A 16,989-nucleotide genomic window follows, 5' to 3' on the forward strand; every position below is an offset into this window, starting at 1 on the left:
AAATCTGGATCAGAAAAATACACGACTTTGTTTCTGGGTATGTGTAAGAAGAACATTAAATAAATGCATCTCAATGAGATCTGGATATGGGGTTATCTTCTTTACTGGAACCTCTCCCTCCTTCCTTCCTTCCTCTTCCTTCCTTCCTTCCGATAACCCAAGGACAGTCAACCTTAAATTAGTGTTGGTTTAGACACATTTAAATAACTGAATTCAACCCCTTCCCATCGAGGAACTTGCAGTAAATCTGTTGTCCAAATGTAAACCGCCCAGCTAAAGGCTCTCCCTGCTCATTACTTCCCAGGTTCTTGTATTTCAGTCCCTTTTAATCATAAATTCTTGTGTGAAACTGGTGTGGAAACTGAATCCTGCTTGCAAGCTTGGGCTCATCGCTTTAGAACTGATGGAGTCTGACTCTACTTGAATAGCCATTCCTCAATGCAACTCCAAAGATTCCATAGCACTGAGCCATGGCAGCTCAGGTGGCGTTGAACTGCATTAACTGTACATTGTAGATGCATCCCTAGAGCTCAAATGCAATTCCTTGCCGCCCAAATCCCAGATAACAACAGGGTCTTACAATGTTTTTCCAGGAGTTAGAGTAAGCATTGCAGCTTCAAAGCCTGGCTGCTTCCTGCCTGGGGGAATCCTTTGTTGGGAGGTGTTAGCTGGCCCTGGCTGTTTCATGTCTGGAATTCCAGATATGAGCGTTGTTCTTTATTTACTGTCCTAATTTTAGAGTTTTTAAAATACTGGTAGCCAGATTTTGTTCATTTTCATGATTTCCTCCTTTCTATTGAAATTGTCCACATGCTTCTGGATTTCAATGACTTTTCTGTGTAGTCTGACATAGTGGTTGTTAGAGTGGTCCAACATTTCTGTGTTCTCAAATAATATGCTGTGTCCAGGTTGGTTCATCAAATGCTCTGCTATGGCTGACTTCTGTGGCTGAATTAGTCTACAGTGCCTTTCATGTTGCTTGATTCGTGTTTGGGCAATGCTGCGTTTGGTGGTTCCTGTGTAGACTTATCCACAACCAGGCCTGTAGCGAGGGGGGTTGGTTTAGGGGTTCAAACCCCCCCCCCCCGAAATTTTTCAAGTTATAAAAAAAATCTCGTTTACTCATGAATTTTAACTGGTTAACCAAATCCCCATGCTAAGTCTATGAGATGCAAAACATTAAAAGTCCCTCCAGGCACTATCTCAAGCAGATATTGACAGGTTTGTAACGGGGAGGGGTATGTGCTAGGGGTTCAAACCCCCTCCCCCCCGAAATTTTCAAAACCCCTCCCGAAATTTTTTTCTGGCTACGGCCCTGTCCACAATCTTCTTTGAATCAATCTTGCCAAGAAAACCCTATGGCGGGGCTGTCCTAAATCGGAGATAACCTGAAGTCGCTTGAATCCCGATGGTTATTCTCCATTGGCGTCTTCCCCTGAAAGTAGTTGTATGGCGACCCAACGCTGTTCAAAGCATTATATGAGGCTCTTAGAATCATAGAGTTGGAAGAGACCTTATGGGCCATCCAGTCCAACTCCCTGTCAAGAAGCAGGAAATCGCATTCAATGCACCCCGACAGATGGCCATCCAGCCTCTGCTGTTGCCAGGGATGGACGGAATGGGGAAAAGACTTCCTGCCATTCTTTAAAAAGAGAGTTTTCCCACTGCTGGCTCCGGGCGAGATTCATTGAAGCTCAATCCTTTGAGCCCCACCAGCTCCTAAGATACCTATTCCGCCATTTATTGAGATCGGATCCACACCGACAGAACTGTGAAACGCTTCACTGGAAGCAGGATTTTTTTTTTTTTACTTGAAGGGATGGAGTAGGATTTGGGAAGAGGTCCGAGAGTAGGGCAGGCGGCCACCTTAATCCTTTTAGGCAGAAGGTGAAAATAATGGAGGCTTATTGAGACGTCGCTTCCCTCCTTTGCGCACCTCATAGCTAATGGCATACTATACACAACCATCTCATAGAGATCCACAACTACTTCATGATATATACAACCAGGCGTATAATTGGGATTAACCATCAGGATTCAGATCAGCGTTAGACGTTCTGGGTGCATCTACACACCAGGCACGGGCAAACGTGGGCCCTCCGGGTGTTTTGGACGTCAACTCCCACCATTCCTGACAGCCTCAGGCCCCTTCCTTAAGCTTAAGCGCTGAGGGGGAAAAGGAAGGGGCCTGAGGCTGTCAGGAATGGTGGGAGTTGGAGTCCAAAACACCCGGAGGGCCCACGTTTGCCCATGCCTGATCTACACTGTAGAATCAATGCAGTTCTTACAGTTTTTACAAGGTCTGCCCTTACCTGCGCCTCACCAACGACAACCCCCATAACAGTTAAAGGGGCGTCAAAGTGTATTAATCCTACAGTGAAGATGCACCTGAAGACCATTCCTGATGAGGTCCAACGTGATTCTGGAAAAAGACCTAAGATCTCCCAGAAACTGAACATCTATCACACACAAATGCGGAGACACCTTATTATAACTGCCACCCCCTATTCCTTTTCTCCAGTCTTTTTTTCGCCTTGAACTCAACTCTTGAAAGGAGAAGGCGCTGGCTTTTCATTTTCTAGCTACGATAGATATCCGTCAGGTTGGACGCGGAAAATCCAATCTGACGAAGACGCCGCCCATAAGTGCCAGTGTCGGGATTTCCACAAGTGGTTGGACAGAAAGGGGAGCCTTGGATGCTTCCCAAGAGGCATTTCCCCTGGCTGTAAGGTTTAACTCACCCTCCACGGAGGAAACCCCATTCCCACTTCCTCGTTCTCCTCTCCTTCCCTTCCTACACTAAACCTTTGGAGTCCATGGCCCCATCGACACTGCTAGATACAAACCAGATTATCGGCTTTGAACTGGAATATATGGCAGTACGATTAATACAATCCAGAGCAAAGCAGATAATCTGGAGTTGCTGTGAGTTTTCCGGGCTGTATGGCTCCTAAAGCTTCGCCCACATTTATGGCAGGCATCCTCGGAGATTGTGAGGTTTGTTGGAAACCAGGGAAGGGATGTTTATATATCTGTGGAAGGTCCAGGGTGGGAGAAAGAACTCCTGTCTGTTGGAGGCAAGTGTGAATGCTGCAATTAATTACCTTGATTAGCACTGAAAAGCTTTGCAGATTCAAAGCCTAGCTAATTCCTGCCTGGGGGAATGCTTTGTTGGGAGGTGTTACCTGGCCCTGGTAGTTTCATGTCTGGTATTCCCGCTTTCAGAGTGTGTTTCTTTATTTACGGTCCTGATTTTAGAGTTTTTAAAATACTGTTTGCCAGATTTTGTTCATTTTCATAGTTTTCTCCTTTCTGTTGAAATTGTCCACTTGCCTCCTCAAAGGTTGTGAGTTATATTGGAAACTAAACAAGTGAGGTTTATATATCTGTGGAAGGTCCAGGGTGCGAGAAAAAACTCTTTGTCTGTTGGGGACAAGTGTGAATGTTGCAGCTTCAATGGTTAGCTCTTTTGTATTGTAATTTACCTTAAATGTGCATTGATTTCTATTTATACACGGTGTATTAATATGGCAATGTGGCACTGAAGTGGCCAAACTGTAAGCCACGCTTCTGGGTGAGAAGAAGGGGGTAGAAATATAGTAAATAATTAATCAATGTGATTAATTGCAACATTCAAACTGGCCTCCAACAGACAAAGAGTTCTTTATCCCACCCTGGACCTTCCACAGATATATAAACCCCACTTGCCTAGTTTCCAACAGACCTCATAACCTCTGAGGATGCCTGCCATAGATGTGGGCGAAAAGTCAGGAGAGAATGCTTCTGGAACATGGCCATGTGGTTGTTTATTCGTTCAGTCGCTTCTGACTCTTTCTGACCTCATGGACCAGCCCACGCCAGAGCTCCCTGTCTGCCAAGGCCACCACCAGCTCCTTCAAGGTCAAGCCAGTCACTTCAAGGATACCATCCATCCACCTTGCCCTGGGTAGGCCCCTCTTCCTTTCTCCTTCCATTTTCCCCAGCATCATTCTCTTCTCCAAGCTTTCCTGTCTTCTTATGATGTGGCCAAGCTACTTCATCTTTGCCTCTAATATCCTTCCCTCCAGTGAGCAGCCGGGCATTATTTCCTGGAGGATGGACTGGTTGCATCTTCTTGTTGTCCAACATGGCTATACATCCCGGAAAACTCACAGCAACCCAATGATTCTGGCCGTGAAAGCCTTCCACAACACAAGAACCAGAATATCGGCTTTAAACTGGAATATACGGCAGTATGACTAATACAATCCAGTGCAAAACAGATAATCTAGATTTTCTCTGGCAGTGTAGGGGCTATTATCCTTCCCTTCAGCAACCTCCGGAGCCTGGGACTGTCACTTTCCCAGCAGGCCAGGCAGTGGCAACCTAGGCTCCGTTTGGGAAGCCCACCCACCCCAGTTCCGAAGGGGCCGAGCAGGAGAGACGTGTGTGTGTGTGTGTGTGTGTAGGGAAAGCAGTGGGTTTGGCGAGTGCGACGTCCCCGTGGTGGGCACCCTCAGCAAGTCCCTGGGCGAGAAAGCGCGCGGGGGGGAAGAGAGCGTGTCCCGTGGCGTGGCCGGGTGGCGGCCCTTGCGCCGGAGGGGAGGCCGTGTCACCGCCCACGCGCGAAGGAGGAGGGAGGGAGGGAGGGGGGAAGGGAGCGTGCCTGGGTCTGGCTCCTCCCCCGCCTCACTTGGGGACTCGGAGGGCAAAGCCGGCTCGGCGAGGAGAAGCCACTCTCCTCCTGCCTCCTGAGGTGGGCGCTTCCTTCCCTTCTTCCGTGTTTCCTCCGTTCCTTGCTTGCTTCCTTCCTTCCTTTGGACCCTGGAGGCCAACCTCGCCCGGGCGCTCTGGCCGCCCCCCGCAGCAGGGCTGGAGCCGGGGGCTGGGCTGCCCGTCCCGAAGGGGCTCCCGAGCAGCGCCGCCGCCTCCTCTTCCTCCTCCGCCTCTTCTTCCTCGGCTTGGTGCCTCCCTCCGGAGCCCCTCAGCGCCTGGGGCAAGTCTTCCTCCTCCTCCTGCGGCGGAGAGTGGTTCCCATCGCGGCGCAAAGCGGGCTCCTCGGCGGAGGCCATGGGCTCCGACGTGCGCGACCTCAACGCGCTCCTGCCGCCGCCTCCTCCTCCTCCGCCGGGCAACGGGGGCTGCCCCATGCCGGTGGGCGCGGCGCAGTGGGGCCCAGTGCTGGACTTCCCCTCGGGCGCCGCTTACGGCTCGCTGGCCGGCCCCCCGCAGCCCCCGCCCTCGGCCTTCATCAAGCAGGAGCCCAGCTGGAGCGCCTCGGACCCGCACGAGGAGCAGTGCCTCAGCGCCTTCACCGTCCACTTCTCGGGCCAGTTCACGGGCACGGCCGGCGCCTGCCGCTACGGGGCCTACGGGGCGCCCCCGCCCCCGCCGCCGCCCCCGCCGCCCCCGCCCTCCAGCCAGGCGCCCCCCGCCCAGACGCGCCTCTTCGCCCAGGGACCCTACCTGCCCAGCTGCCTCGAGGGACAGCAAGCCCTCCGCAACCAAGGTAAACACGCCGCCGCCGGGGAAGGAAAAAAAAAGAAACGGGGGGAGGATGTAACACATCTCGGAAGCTCAGCAGGGCCCGCCTTGGTTGGTATTTGGATGGGTGGCCGCCAAGGAATACCGAGTTCGGTTCCCTAGGCATGTTCTTGAGTTGGATTTGTATGTCTGTCTTAACAGGAACAGTTTTCAAGTGTAACTCCAGCCAAATGTATATGACCTGCTGTCTGTGCCTCTGTTCAGCAGAGTTCCCTGCACTTTCCGGAGCCCCCGGTGGTGTAGTGGGAGTGATGTAGTGGGTTAAACCCTTGTGCCGGCAAGACTGATGACTTGAAGGCTGGGTTGTTGACCTGCAGGTTGCCCCTTTCGAATCCAACCCCCGCCCCCCCCCCCCCCATGAGCTCCCTGTATCAACTCCAGCTCCATGCAGGGACATGAGAGAAGCCTCCTACAAGGATGGTAAAAACATTAAAACATCTGGGCGTCCCTTGGGTAACGTCCTTGCAGACGGCCAATTCTCTCACACCAGAAGTTACTTAAAATTTCTCAACTAGCGCCTGACACGGAAAAAAAACCCCCTGTATTTTCTGCGAGAGGGGGTGAGCTCCCGTCTGTCAGTTCTAGCTTGCCAGGGACATGAGAGAAGCCTCTCCCACAGCAGGATGGTAACACATCCGGGCGTTCCCTGGGCACCGTCTTTGTAGACGGCCAATTCTCCCACACCAGAAGCCACTTGCAGTATGTTCTCAAGTTGCTTCTGACAGATTTTTTTAAAAACTGCCCTTTTTGTCCCTGTGACAATTGCGTTTTGAAAAAATTGGATTGTTGTAGAAACAATGACGGGTTTTTTATCTTGTCAGAAGCGAATTGAGGCAAGTCGCTTCTGGTGTGAGAGAATTGGCCGTATTCAAGGAGGTTCCCCAGGAGACGCCTGGATGTGTTACCATCCTGTGAGGGGCTTCTCTTAAGGATTGGTGAGAGAGCTTCAGTGGAGACCCCATTCCCCCATGTTCACTCTTTCAGGAGGGAATTTCCCTTCCTAGAAGTAGTTTTCTCTCACTTCCTGTTGTCTTACGCCGTTCTTAACTATGAGTAGTTTGTAAATCGGATGTTTGTAACTGTAAGCTGTATTTCAGGGAAATCCACGGGGTCGCCATAAATGGGCAGGCAACTGGTAGGCACACATGCCCGCCGGGATCCATGGAGCCAATGGGTTGCATCAGCTTTGGCATAACTGGTCTTATTATTATGCTATGGAAGGCTTTCATGGTCGGAATCACTGGGTTGTTGTGAGTTTTCAGGGCTGTATGGCCATGCTCCAGAAAATAAAGAACAACAATCTGAAAACGGTGGAATTCCAGGGGTCAACTAACACCTCCCAACAAAGGATTCCTCCAGGCAGGAATCAGCCAAATCTTGAAGCTGCAAGCTTTTCAATGCTAATCAAGGCGATTAATTGCAATATTCACACTTGCCTCCAACAGACCAGAGTTCTTTCTCCCACCCTGGAGCTTCCACAGATATATAAACATCCCTTCCCTGGTTTCCAACAAACCTCAAAACCTTTGAGGATGCCTGCCATAGATGTGGGTGAAAGGTCAGGAGAGAATGCTTTTGGGACATGGCCTTACAGGCCGGAAAACTTACAGCAACCCGGTCTTATTATTCATTATTATTCATATTTATCATTATCATTATCATTATTCATTTATTCCAACTGGGAGGAGAGATGGGATTTTCCTCAGATCCTGTCTGTTATTGGAAGCTAAGCAGATCTTGGGAGCTGAGCAGACTTGGAGGGGAGACCGCCAATGAACACCAGGCGGGGAATGCACTGGCAAAACCATCTGTGACATGTCTTGCCTAAGAAAACCTTGTGAAATTCATGGGATGCCCTCCTCTCTCAAATCTGCTGGGGACTATTAGCAGTTGAAAAGGAGAAAAAGAATTTCAGGCAGTAATTGGATAAAGTGAGTGTGGAGGAAGACAAAAAAGAATGCTTTTTTAAACAAAAAAAGGTGGAAAGAGGAAGGAACTGGCCAAACCTTCTCTGACCATTCCTTGCCTAAGAAAACTCAATGAAATCAATGGAGTTGCCTTCAAGTCGCCTCTCCACGAACATCCTCAAACATAGATGATGGTGATGATGATTATGATTATATTATGATTATGATTATTATATTTACGAGTATTTATACCCCTCTTTATCTCACCTGAATTGGACTCAAAGCCACTCAACACAAACAGATTAATTGAACCCATGGGTTACATCTCAGTTTTCATCTATTTGGGACCAAAGAGTGGATTCAGCCCCCAATTTTTATGAGAACCCCCCTGCCCCACTGATTAAAAATAAAATTAAATTTATTGGTTGTGTAGCTTCGAGGGACAGACACAAGTGAAAAGGTTGCCACCCCCAATGAGGATTCTGCCCCATCAGATAAAATGTTTCTCCAGTCCCACATTTCTAGCATTCTGGTAACATCGGGTCATTAAAAGCATTTGGGAACACGGTTTAGGCGTGCAAAGAAAAACAAAATTACCCAGAGAATGCGAAGACAGCAAACTATAAGAGTTCTAAGAGTAAATGATGTTAAGTGTCTCTAGAAATCTGAGAAATGAAGGAAATAAAGTACAACAGCCAGAAGACAGGAGAATTCCAGACAAAAAACAATTAGGGCCAGCTAACACCTCCCAACAACGGATTCCCCCAGGCAGAAATCAGCCTGGCCTTGAAGCTGCAAGGCTATTAAATGCTAATCAAGCTGGCCAATTGCAACACTCACACCTGCCTCAGGCAGATAAGAGTTCTTTCTCCCACCCTGAACATTTTACAGATATATAAACCCTAGTTTCAAACAGACCTCACAACCTCTAAGGATTTATTTATTTATTTCGTGTCAAAAGCATTGGTACAGCAAATACATTTCAAATAATGGAAATAAAATAAAAAAGAAAAGAAATCACAAGCAACTAAATAGTTTTGGACCAAAAGCGGGCAACAGCAACCGCATTGTCTGTAGCTTTAAACAACTCCATGAGGCAGGGCATTGTGGGCAAGCATACATATGCTGAGTTGTTTGTTCAGCTCGACAGTCACACAAGGTGGAGGATTCCTCCAGGTAGTGCCACCTTGCCAAGTTGTCTTTAGATCTGCCCACTCCACTTCTGAGTCTGTTCAGGGACTTCCAAGTTGCCCATTCTTGGTTTGCCCCTGGAGGAAGACCTTCTTGGGGGGCCATCCAGTTAGAATTGCCAGGTTTAGCTGCCCAGAGGGACACCCTTGCTGCTGCTGGAGGAACATCAAGAGGAGTGGTGGTTCTCATAAAGCCCTTCCTTGATTTGAGTCTGGTGGGAGGAGGCTGATGGTCATGCAGTGGGTGGCTTTCACAGTGTTCGACCTTTTTTCTCTCACCGTTAGCAGCAACTTCCCGTCGCACATCAGGAGGGGCAATGCCAGCTAACTTGTAGAGTTTATCAACAGGTGTAGGTTTAAGGATGCCTGCCATAGATATGGGCAAAACGTCAGGAAATAATGCTTTTGGAACATGGCCATACAGTCCGGAAAACTCACAGCAACTGTAGTCATTCCAGCGGTGAAGGCCTTCGACAACACAATGAAGGAAAACTTCACAGGGGCAGACTTAATTCAGGGGAAAATGTGCTTAGAGAATGAGTGGCTAGAGGTGGGGATCTCCTTGTGGGCACCATCGCGGGTGGGTCTCTCCCCCTCTAATATAGGGAGACCCCCCTCCCAACATGGGGAACTCCTCCTCCTCCTCCGCCATCGTCTTCCACCAGATTAATAGACAGCAAAGGCTGGGATCAAACCTTGCCTTTGAATGAGACCATCCCTGATGCGAAATGTCCCTTGAAGGCTCCTCAGCGTTTATTAGCACGCACAAAGGTTGTGTGAGGCAAAATCTACATCTCTCAAAGAAAAACCGAAAACAAACCCTGTCGTCCCTGTCAATCTTTTAGATTTTTTTAAATTAGGGGTTTTAATAGTTATGAAAACAGTTGTGTATACTAGCGTATCTTACCACATGGCAAAGGGAACCGGGCTAAAAAGGCGGTGGGTGTAGCATCTGCACTGCAGAATGAAGGAAGGCCCTTGGACATCGCTTCAACCGCCACTACTCAATGTTATGGCATCCTGGGAGTTGTAATTCTACAAGGTCATTAGCCTACTCAGCCAGAGTACTGGTCTCTTATCAGACTACAACTCTGGTAAAGCAATGGGTCAAACCCTTGTGCTGGGGAAAGGTCGCGGTTTGGTTCCAGCGGGGTGAGCTCCGGTCTGTCAGCTCCAGCTTCCCATGTGGGGACATGAGAGAAGCCTCCCACAGGATAGTAAAAACATCTGGGTGTCCCCTTGGTAACGTCTTTGCAGACGGCCAATTCTCTCACACCAGAAGTACATGCAATTTCTCAAGTCCCTCCAGACACGAAAAAACCTATGATTCCATAGCATTGGCCAGTGGAGGTTAAAGTGGTGACCAATTGCATTCATTCTACCGTGTGGATGCAACCTGGACTGTGAGTGGTAGCTTTGCATTTAGCGTTTGGAAGAAGCCTGATTTAAAGGGTTGTGAATGTAGGGGTTTGAGGCATCGACAAGCAGACACAAGGCTCTTTTTTGGTGTATAGATATTTCCGTTTTTTCCACACACATACAAGGTGTAAAAGCCGGGTACAAAATCAAAATTGAAGATGAGGGTAGTGAAGTTCTTGTTAGTAAATTAAGTCTTTACCGACATCTAATATTTCGCAGGGGGAGGGGTTTTTTGTGTGTCAAGAGCGACTTGAGAAACTGCAAGTCGCTTCTGGTGTGAGAGAATTGACTGTCTGCAAGGATATTACCCAGAGGATGCCCGGATGTTTTGATGTTTTGCCATCCTTGTGGGAGGCTTCTCTCAGGTTCCCGCATGGGGAACTGGAGCTGACAGAGGGTGCTCACCCACTCTCCCGGATTTGAACCTCCGACCTGTCCCTCAGCAGTCCTGCCAACACAAGGGGGAGGGGGTGAGGAGAGAGGAGATCACAAAGCTCTTTAGAGGAAAGAGGATTGAGGCTGGATCTACATTGCCCTATATCCCTGGATTTGATCCCAGATTGTCTGCTTATCTCAGATTATCTGGCAGTGTAGATTCATATAATCCAGTTCAATGTCCGTAATACGGGATCATGTCCTGGGATATAGGACAGTGTAGATCCAGTCTCAGACTAATTTCCAACAGCCGGTTGTTTAGCATAGGTTTCAGTGGGTAGGGGATCACACTAGTAATTTTAATAATTCTTCTCAATTTTTCTTATTTTGTGTGTGTAGAAATATACATGTTTTTATTAGCATTGTTTAAACACGAGGACTGGTGTATAAATTCATAAAAGTCATCCCAAAAACAGTGTTGAATATTGTCCTCAATTTTTCTTGAAATTTTTTTTTGCTGTTTTGACTTACAGTTAGAAGGCTTATGTTTTTGTCCATGTTTCTCAAGAGGAAATGAAGTTTCAAGAGTTAGGTGTGTATGGCTAATGCCCCTTGTAGGCACACCCTTTGTTTTGAACCAGGTCGTGATTACAGTAGAGTCTCACTTATCCAACACTCGCTTATCCAACGTTCTGGATTATCCAACACAGTTTTGCAGTCAATGTTTTCAATACATCGTGATATTTTGGTTTTAAATTCGTAAATACAGTAATTACAACATAACATTACTGCGTATTGAACTACCTTTTCTGTCAAATTTGTTGTATAACATGAAGTTTTGGTGCTTAATTTGTAAAATCATAACCTAATTTGATGTTTAATAGGCTTTTCCTTAATGCCTCCTTATTATCCAACATATTCGCTTATCCAACATTCTGCCGGCCCCTTTATGTTGGATAAGTGAGACTCTACTGTATTTGTTTTTGCTTGCACTTAGCACCAAATCTAGGCTGCAGTTACTCTGCAGAATTAATGCAGTTTAACTGCATTATCTCAATGCTATGAAATAATGGTAGTTGTCCCATTGGTTAATTAACAATTAACAATGGGTTAAACCCTTGTGCTGGCATGACTGGTGAGCTCTGGTCTGTCAGCTCCAGCTTCCCATGTGGGGACATAAGAGAAGCCACAGAATTGTAAAACATCAAACATCCAGGCGTTCCCTAGGCAGCGTCTAACAATTGAGCACGCCATTGATTCAAGGGGTCTTCTGGACTCGGAACTAGCATTGGGGACCCCCACAACTAGCTTTGGGGACCCCCGGGGAGCCGGGACTGTGGAGTAAACTGGAGGCGGCGGCGGCGTCCGCACCTCCTTGAAGGCAACAGGTTGCAGTCGGTCCTTTTCCTTGAACACATTTTGGCAGATTGGTCACGGAACTCTGGATGACCCCGTGAAATATTTGGTGAAGGTTATGAAAAACGAAACCGCGGAAACGGCATTTGTCAGCAGGAATTTAGGATCGGTTTCCCTCCAACTCCAGAAACAAACTACGGTGTGAAACTCATAAGGGATGTCGCAACTTCGTTGCTATGAAGGATGCAAGGAGACATTGGATTCTCCGTGTGTTTAATAACACACCAAACCCCGCACAAAACCACCATTCGCCTAGCATGGATCACAGGCGCCTGGTCCTTATAAGAAACCAAACCTTCACTGGGTATATTACCTGATGTTTGCGGAAATGCAAGAGTTGATACTAGGCATGCTTACCCTACTACGTTGCAGAAGGAATGGCTAAAGCCGCTCCTTAAAGTGCAGGATACTAATGGTCATTGGGCGCTCAGACTCTGAAAGTATCAGTGTGTGGATGTGTGCCTTCAAACTCCACTTGTTTCATAGGGTTTTCTTAGGCAAAGAATACGCTGGTGGTTTGTCAATTTCCCCTCTGAATATAGGCTACAGCATTACCTGGTATTCAGTGGCGACCTCCCACCCAAGTCCTAACCAGGGCTGGCCCTGCTTAGCTTTCAAGATCAGACAGCATCTGTTTTTTTTTTTGGTGCCAGGAGCGACTTGAGAAACTGCAAGTCGCTTCTGGTGTGAGAGAATTGGCCGCCTGCAAGGATCTTGCTCAGGGGACGCCCAGATGTTTGGTATTTTAATATCCTGTGGGAGGCTTCTCTCATGTCCCCGCATAGGGAGCTAGAGCTGACAGACGGGAGCTCACCCCGCTCCCCGGATTCGGCACAAAGGTTTAACTCGTTGCCCCAGGGGGGGGGGCTCCTACAGGATCTGGTGCCTTTAGGGTATCTGAGTCTAGACCTCATTGAAATCGGTGAGACTAATCCACCAATATTATACACATGTAGTAGGAGTAATATCCACTCAACTCGGAGACTTAGTTCTGGGCAAATACACCTAAAATTGCACTCTTAAAGTCGCACGGATTTATAATATTTTACCTTAAGTGGGTGGTAAGAATAAAAGGTCTTCTATTTTGTTTTGTTTTGTTTTCACTGGGAGTCCGACTAGCGATTTCTGGAAGCAGCTTTCAGCAAAACCGCATCTACTGAAGGCGGTTTCATTTAGGTTTCTATATACGGAGGAGAAAGCAATGTGTGGGACTAAAAAGTCTGCAGCTAGAATGAACAACAAATATCACAGCCTTGAAAAAACCAGTTTCCAAATCATTCTGTAGGCAAACTTTCAGGTGGGGGACTCTCTCGTTGTCTTATTGGGGAATGCGTTTTTCCTAAATAATAACTTCGCCTCCCTCAGCAGATACAGGGAATTCCGGGAGGTAATTTGTTGTGAATGTCGGAGTTACTTGTGTTTATTTGGTAACCTGACCTGCTGCAGTTCATCCCTGAAGAAAATCTGAAATGGAACCCTTCGGATTCACTCACTCACTCACTTTCTAATTCATTTTGGAAAATGGAGTGGCTGGACTAAGTTAAAACGACAGCGAGAAGACATTACTGTAACAGAAATCTATGTCATTGCATTAACTCTCCTACCTGTAAATAGGGCAGAAGGAAGGAGAGGGCCTTTTTCATTATTCTAAAAGTTCAAAAACAAATGAGTGTTGTTAGAAACGCACAATGGTTCTACAGAAAGCTCTTACTATCCTTTATTATCATCTTACATTTTAAAGCTATCTCCCCACCGAGTTTCACAATTTTGACCTGTTTTATATGATCTGCTTCTATATTTGTCTTAATCTGTCATTTTTTATACTTTCCTGCATTTATACCCTTCGGGGAAACTGGAAAACCACCACTCCTTCGTGGTTAAGCCTTCTCTGGAATGACTAAACGATCAAGCAATAATAAAATAAAATATTAAGACAGCAGTTATCCTTGAGCAATCCCAGGAATAATGAAGCCTGCCTGTACAGATTTACTTGGGAATAGGTTACACTGAACAGAGAGGGGGAACGACTAAGTACACACACTCTTTGAATCTTCAAATTTAAAGATATTTTAGTGATGGTGGATTGGAAAAGCCATTTGCCTCCTGCCTGCAAATAGCTTCAAGTATACAAAATTAGCAATAAGGTGCCTGCCCGATCCACTTTAAAACAGTCACTATAAACAATCTTCCTGGTTTCAAGATCTTCCTCTGTTTTATATTCTCTAAATAATCGGGTTGGGAAGGCAATCCCCTTTATTATTTCAGGAAACCTTTTCTAAATAATTGTTCAACTGCTTTTATATGACTTAATGCAGTAATTATACTGACCAACGCATATTTTGGTGCTTCAAATGTTAGACCTGTTTCTGGATATATTTGACCTGCTGGTTCCAAAAATTGCACCCCTTTCTCCCGATCAGCTCTAGTTTTTGACATCCAGATCATCTGCTATCTACTGTGAAAGCCTTCGGCAGCACATTATCTACTAGTTGCCACCTGCTTGCCAATAGCAAACCATAATATCAAAGAAACTAGAACTGATGCTGTCTATCCAATGCAATTTTCTGAATCAGCGCCCCAAATAGCCCTAGAAACAGGTCTAAAAACAAAAGAATTTTATTTTTGGTTGGGCTGGGTTGTTGTGGCTGGTGCATGGCTTTTGGGTTTGGCAATCCCTAAGACCATTTATTCAGGTTTAGTTAATTTTATGGAGAAAGGGTTTCCATGACGAGGTCTCTATGTGGGGAAAACCAGGGATTTGACAAAATTGTCAGAATGAAACCTGAGACTCTCCTTCTTCAGAAGTCAGTGGTCAACCTCCAGTTTATTTTAATAGGTCAAGATCCTAGATGATGTCTATCAGTATCTTTGGCAGATTGTAACTGCCTGTAACCCTTTCTCTAAGAAGAGGCATATTTTGGGGAAACTGGCATCATTTCCAAAGAAAGAAAGAACAAATATGTCTATTTACTTCCAAGAATCTGCTTTGGGTAGCTGTTTGAACGTTGGTACACTGCCATGACTCAATGCTGTGGCATCCTGGGATTTGTAGTTTGGTGAGGCACCAGTACTCTTTGGCAGAGAAGACGAAACACCTTGTAAACTACACTTCCCATGATTCTACAACATTGGATCATGGGAGTTAAAGTTAATTCCATAATGTAGATGCAGCCCAAGAGACCTGTGGTGCAGTCTTGGTCAACCATGGTGAGCCACCATCTGACCCTGCCATTGGCACTCTCTCCTCAGAAGAAGGCAAGGGCCTCCTTAGAGTAAATCTTGCCGAATATTCTATATTAATATCGATTCAAATTCACTCATCTTCCCACATTTCTTTCTTTGTAACCTCGCTTTCCTCAAAAGCTGTACCACGTTCCTTGAGTGTTGTTTCTGGCTGCTGAAAAATAGCATTAATAGATTTGATAAATTTATTTATTTATTCTATTTATTTACTGTAAAGAGTTAGATACAAAGAAACAGAAGAGAGAAACCAAATGTGTATTTAGCAGAGAGTATGAAAACAATTTAGGAGAACCCGCCCACTTTATCTCCAATCTATAGTCGCCCCTTAAAAACAGCACTTACATTAAAACAAACAAACAAACTCACAGTTTATTTTTTTAAGGCACAACCTGAAACTTTCCTTTTGGGAAAATTACATTCCCAGTTCCTTTCATAATCCTTGTTGGTGAGAGGTACATTGGTCATTTTTACTGGAGTTGAAAGAAGATCCGTTTTCGTTGGCGATGGAAGCGCATTGGCACCAAGAAGATCTGTGTTTGCTGCCTGAATTCATATTATAAAAGTGCATTTGTGCTCTGCAACTTTTTCTAACCAGAAAAGAATGAAATTTACCCCCCCCCCCCTATTTATTTACACTTAAAAGCTTTGTTTCACTCCTGATATAACGGAAAATGGGAAATCTACAGAATTAATTCGTTTTGTCACCACTTTTACTGCCATGGCCCAACGCTATGGAATTCCGGGAGTTATAGTTTTGTAGGTTCTTTAGCCTTCTCTGTCAAAAAGTGCTAGTGCTACAAATCCTATGATTTCATAGAACTGAGCCAAGGCAGTTAAAGTGGCAGTTAATTCAGCTCCACCCTGAGCGCTATCCCAGGGCGCCTGTCACTCTTCTTGAGTGATGGCTCCCTCAAAATACCTTGGATTCAGACGGAGACCCATCTTTTCAGAGGTTGGTAAGCAAAGGAGGGAAGCAATAGAGAAAGTGTAGTAACGAAGGAAAGGTAAGGACGCACTTTTTGAGTCTTTTTATAGTCAGAGAGGAAAAAGAGATCTAAATATAATCCTGACAATACTGGTGAGAATAATACACATTCCTGGGTTGTTCCTGGGGATTTGTGTTATGTTGTGTTGTGTTTGGGCGGGTGAGTCTAATCCGGGGCAGCAGCTGGCACAGGGTGTTTGGGCGAATGGATAGAATGTTCTGGCTTGGAATCACTCAAGGTTGAAGCTGAGCTTTCAGGCGGGTTTTCCCGTCGTGGGAAAGCCGTTACCTTGAGGCTTGTGCCAAGTCTTGGGCGGAGAGGAGAGGGGAGGGGAGGAGGAAGGAGACGGGGAAAGAAGGAAGGGGGTAGCCTCACCCCACCCTCTCCCTCCCACTCTCGCAGCTGGCGGCCCTCCTCCCAAAGGGATCCCTTCAGAAGATCCGCTGCCTGAGCCAGATGTCCAGATTCCCCCATTTTTGTGCAGCCAGCTTTAATCAGGCCGGCCTCCGATAAAGGTCCGAATGAAAGAGAGCCAGCCTTATCGCCTTCCCGGAGCAGGGCAGCCCTGGCAAGCCCGGGGAGCCCCCAGATGGCGAAGGTCACGAAGCCCCAGCAGGTCGAGGCAGGGGCAGATCTACACGGCACACTTAATGAGGTTCAAAGACAGATTGGCAGCGGGGTGTTTAGAGTAGGCACGCCCGCAGCAGTAGGGCATCAAAGGCTTTCAACCAGGACGAGCAAAGTTGGGGGGATGCTATGAAATCAAGCCCTTACAGCACATCAGCCTGCAGTTGGCTGTAGCCCCATTGTGGTTTACACCATGCATGGGCAAACTTGGGCCCTCCAGGTGTTTTGGATTTCAACTCCCATCATTCCTGAGGAAGGGGCCTGAGGCTGTTAGGAAGGGTGGGAGCTGAAGTCCAAAACACC

The 16,989-nt window shown here is 46.7% G+C and overlaps 1 protein-coding gene across 3 annotated transcripts in view; it reads left to right on the forward strand.

Moving 5' to 3' along the window:
- The first annotated feature begins 4,735 nt into the window (after nucleotides 1-4,735).
- The window catches only part of wt1 (WT1 transcription factor), a 73,411-nt gene continuing 61,157 nt past the window's right edge, over nucleotides 4,736-16,989 (forward strand). For 2 of the 3 annotated variants that reach the window (XM_062967764.1, XM_062967765.1), the window contains exon 1: nucleotides 4,736-5,488. In XM_062967764.1, coding sequence (XP_062823834.1) covers nucleotides 5,050-5,488 — 439 coding nt within the window. In that variant the 5' untranslated portion in view covers nucleotides 4,736-5,049. The remainder of the gene's footprint in view (nucleotides 5,489-16,989) is intronic. The other variant, XM_062967763.1, reaches the window with a different exon arrangement.

Source organism: Anolis carolinensis, chromosome 1 (genome assembly GCF_035594765.1).
Source record: "Anolis carolinensis isolate JA03-04 chromosome 1, rAnoCar3.1.pri, whole genome shotgun sequence".
NCBI lineage: Eukaryota > Metazoa > Chordata > Lepidosauria > Squamata > Dactyloidae > Anolis > Anolis carolinensis.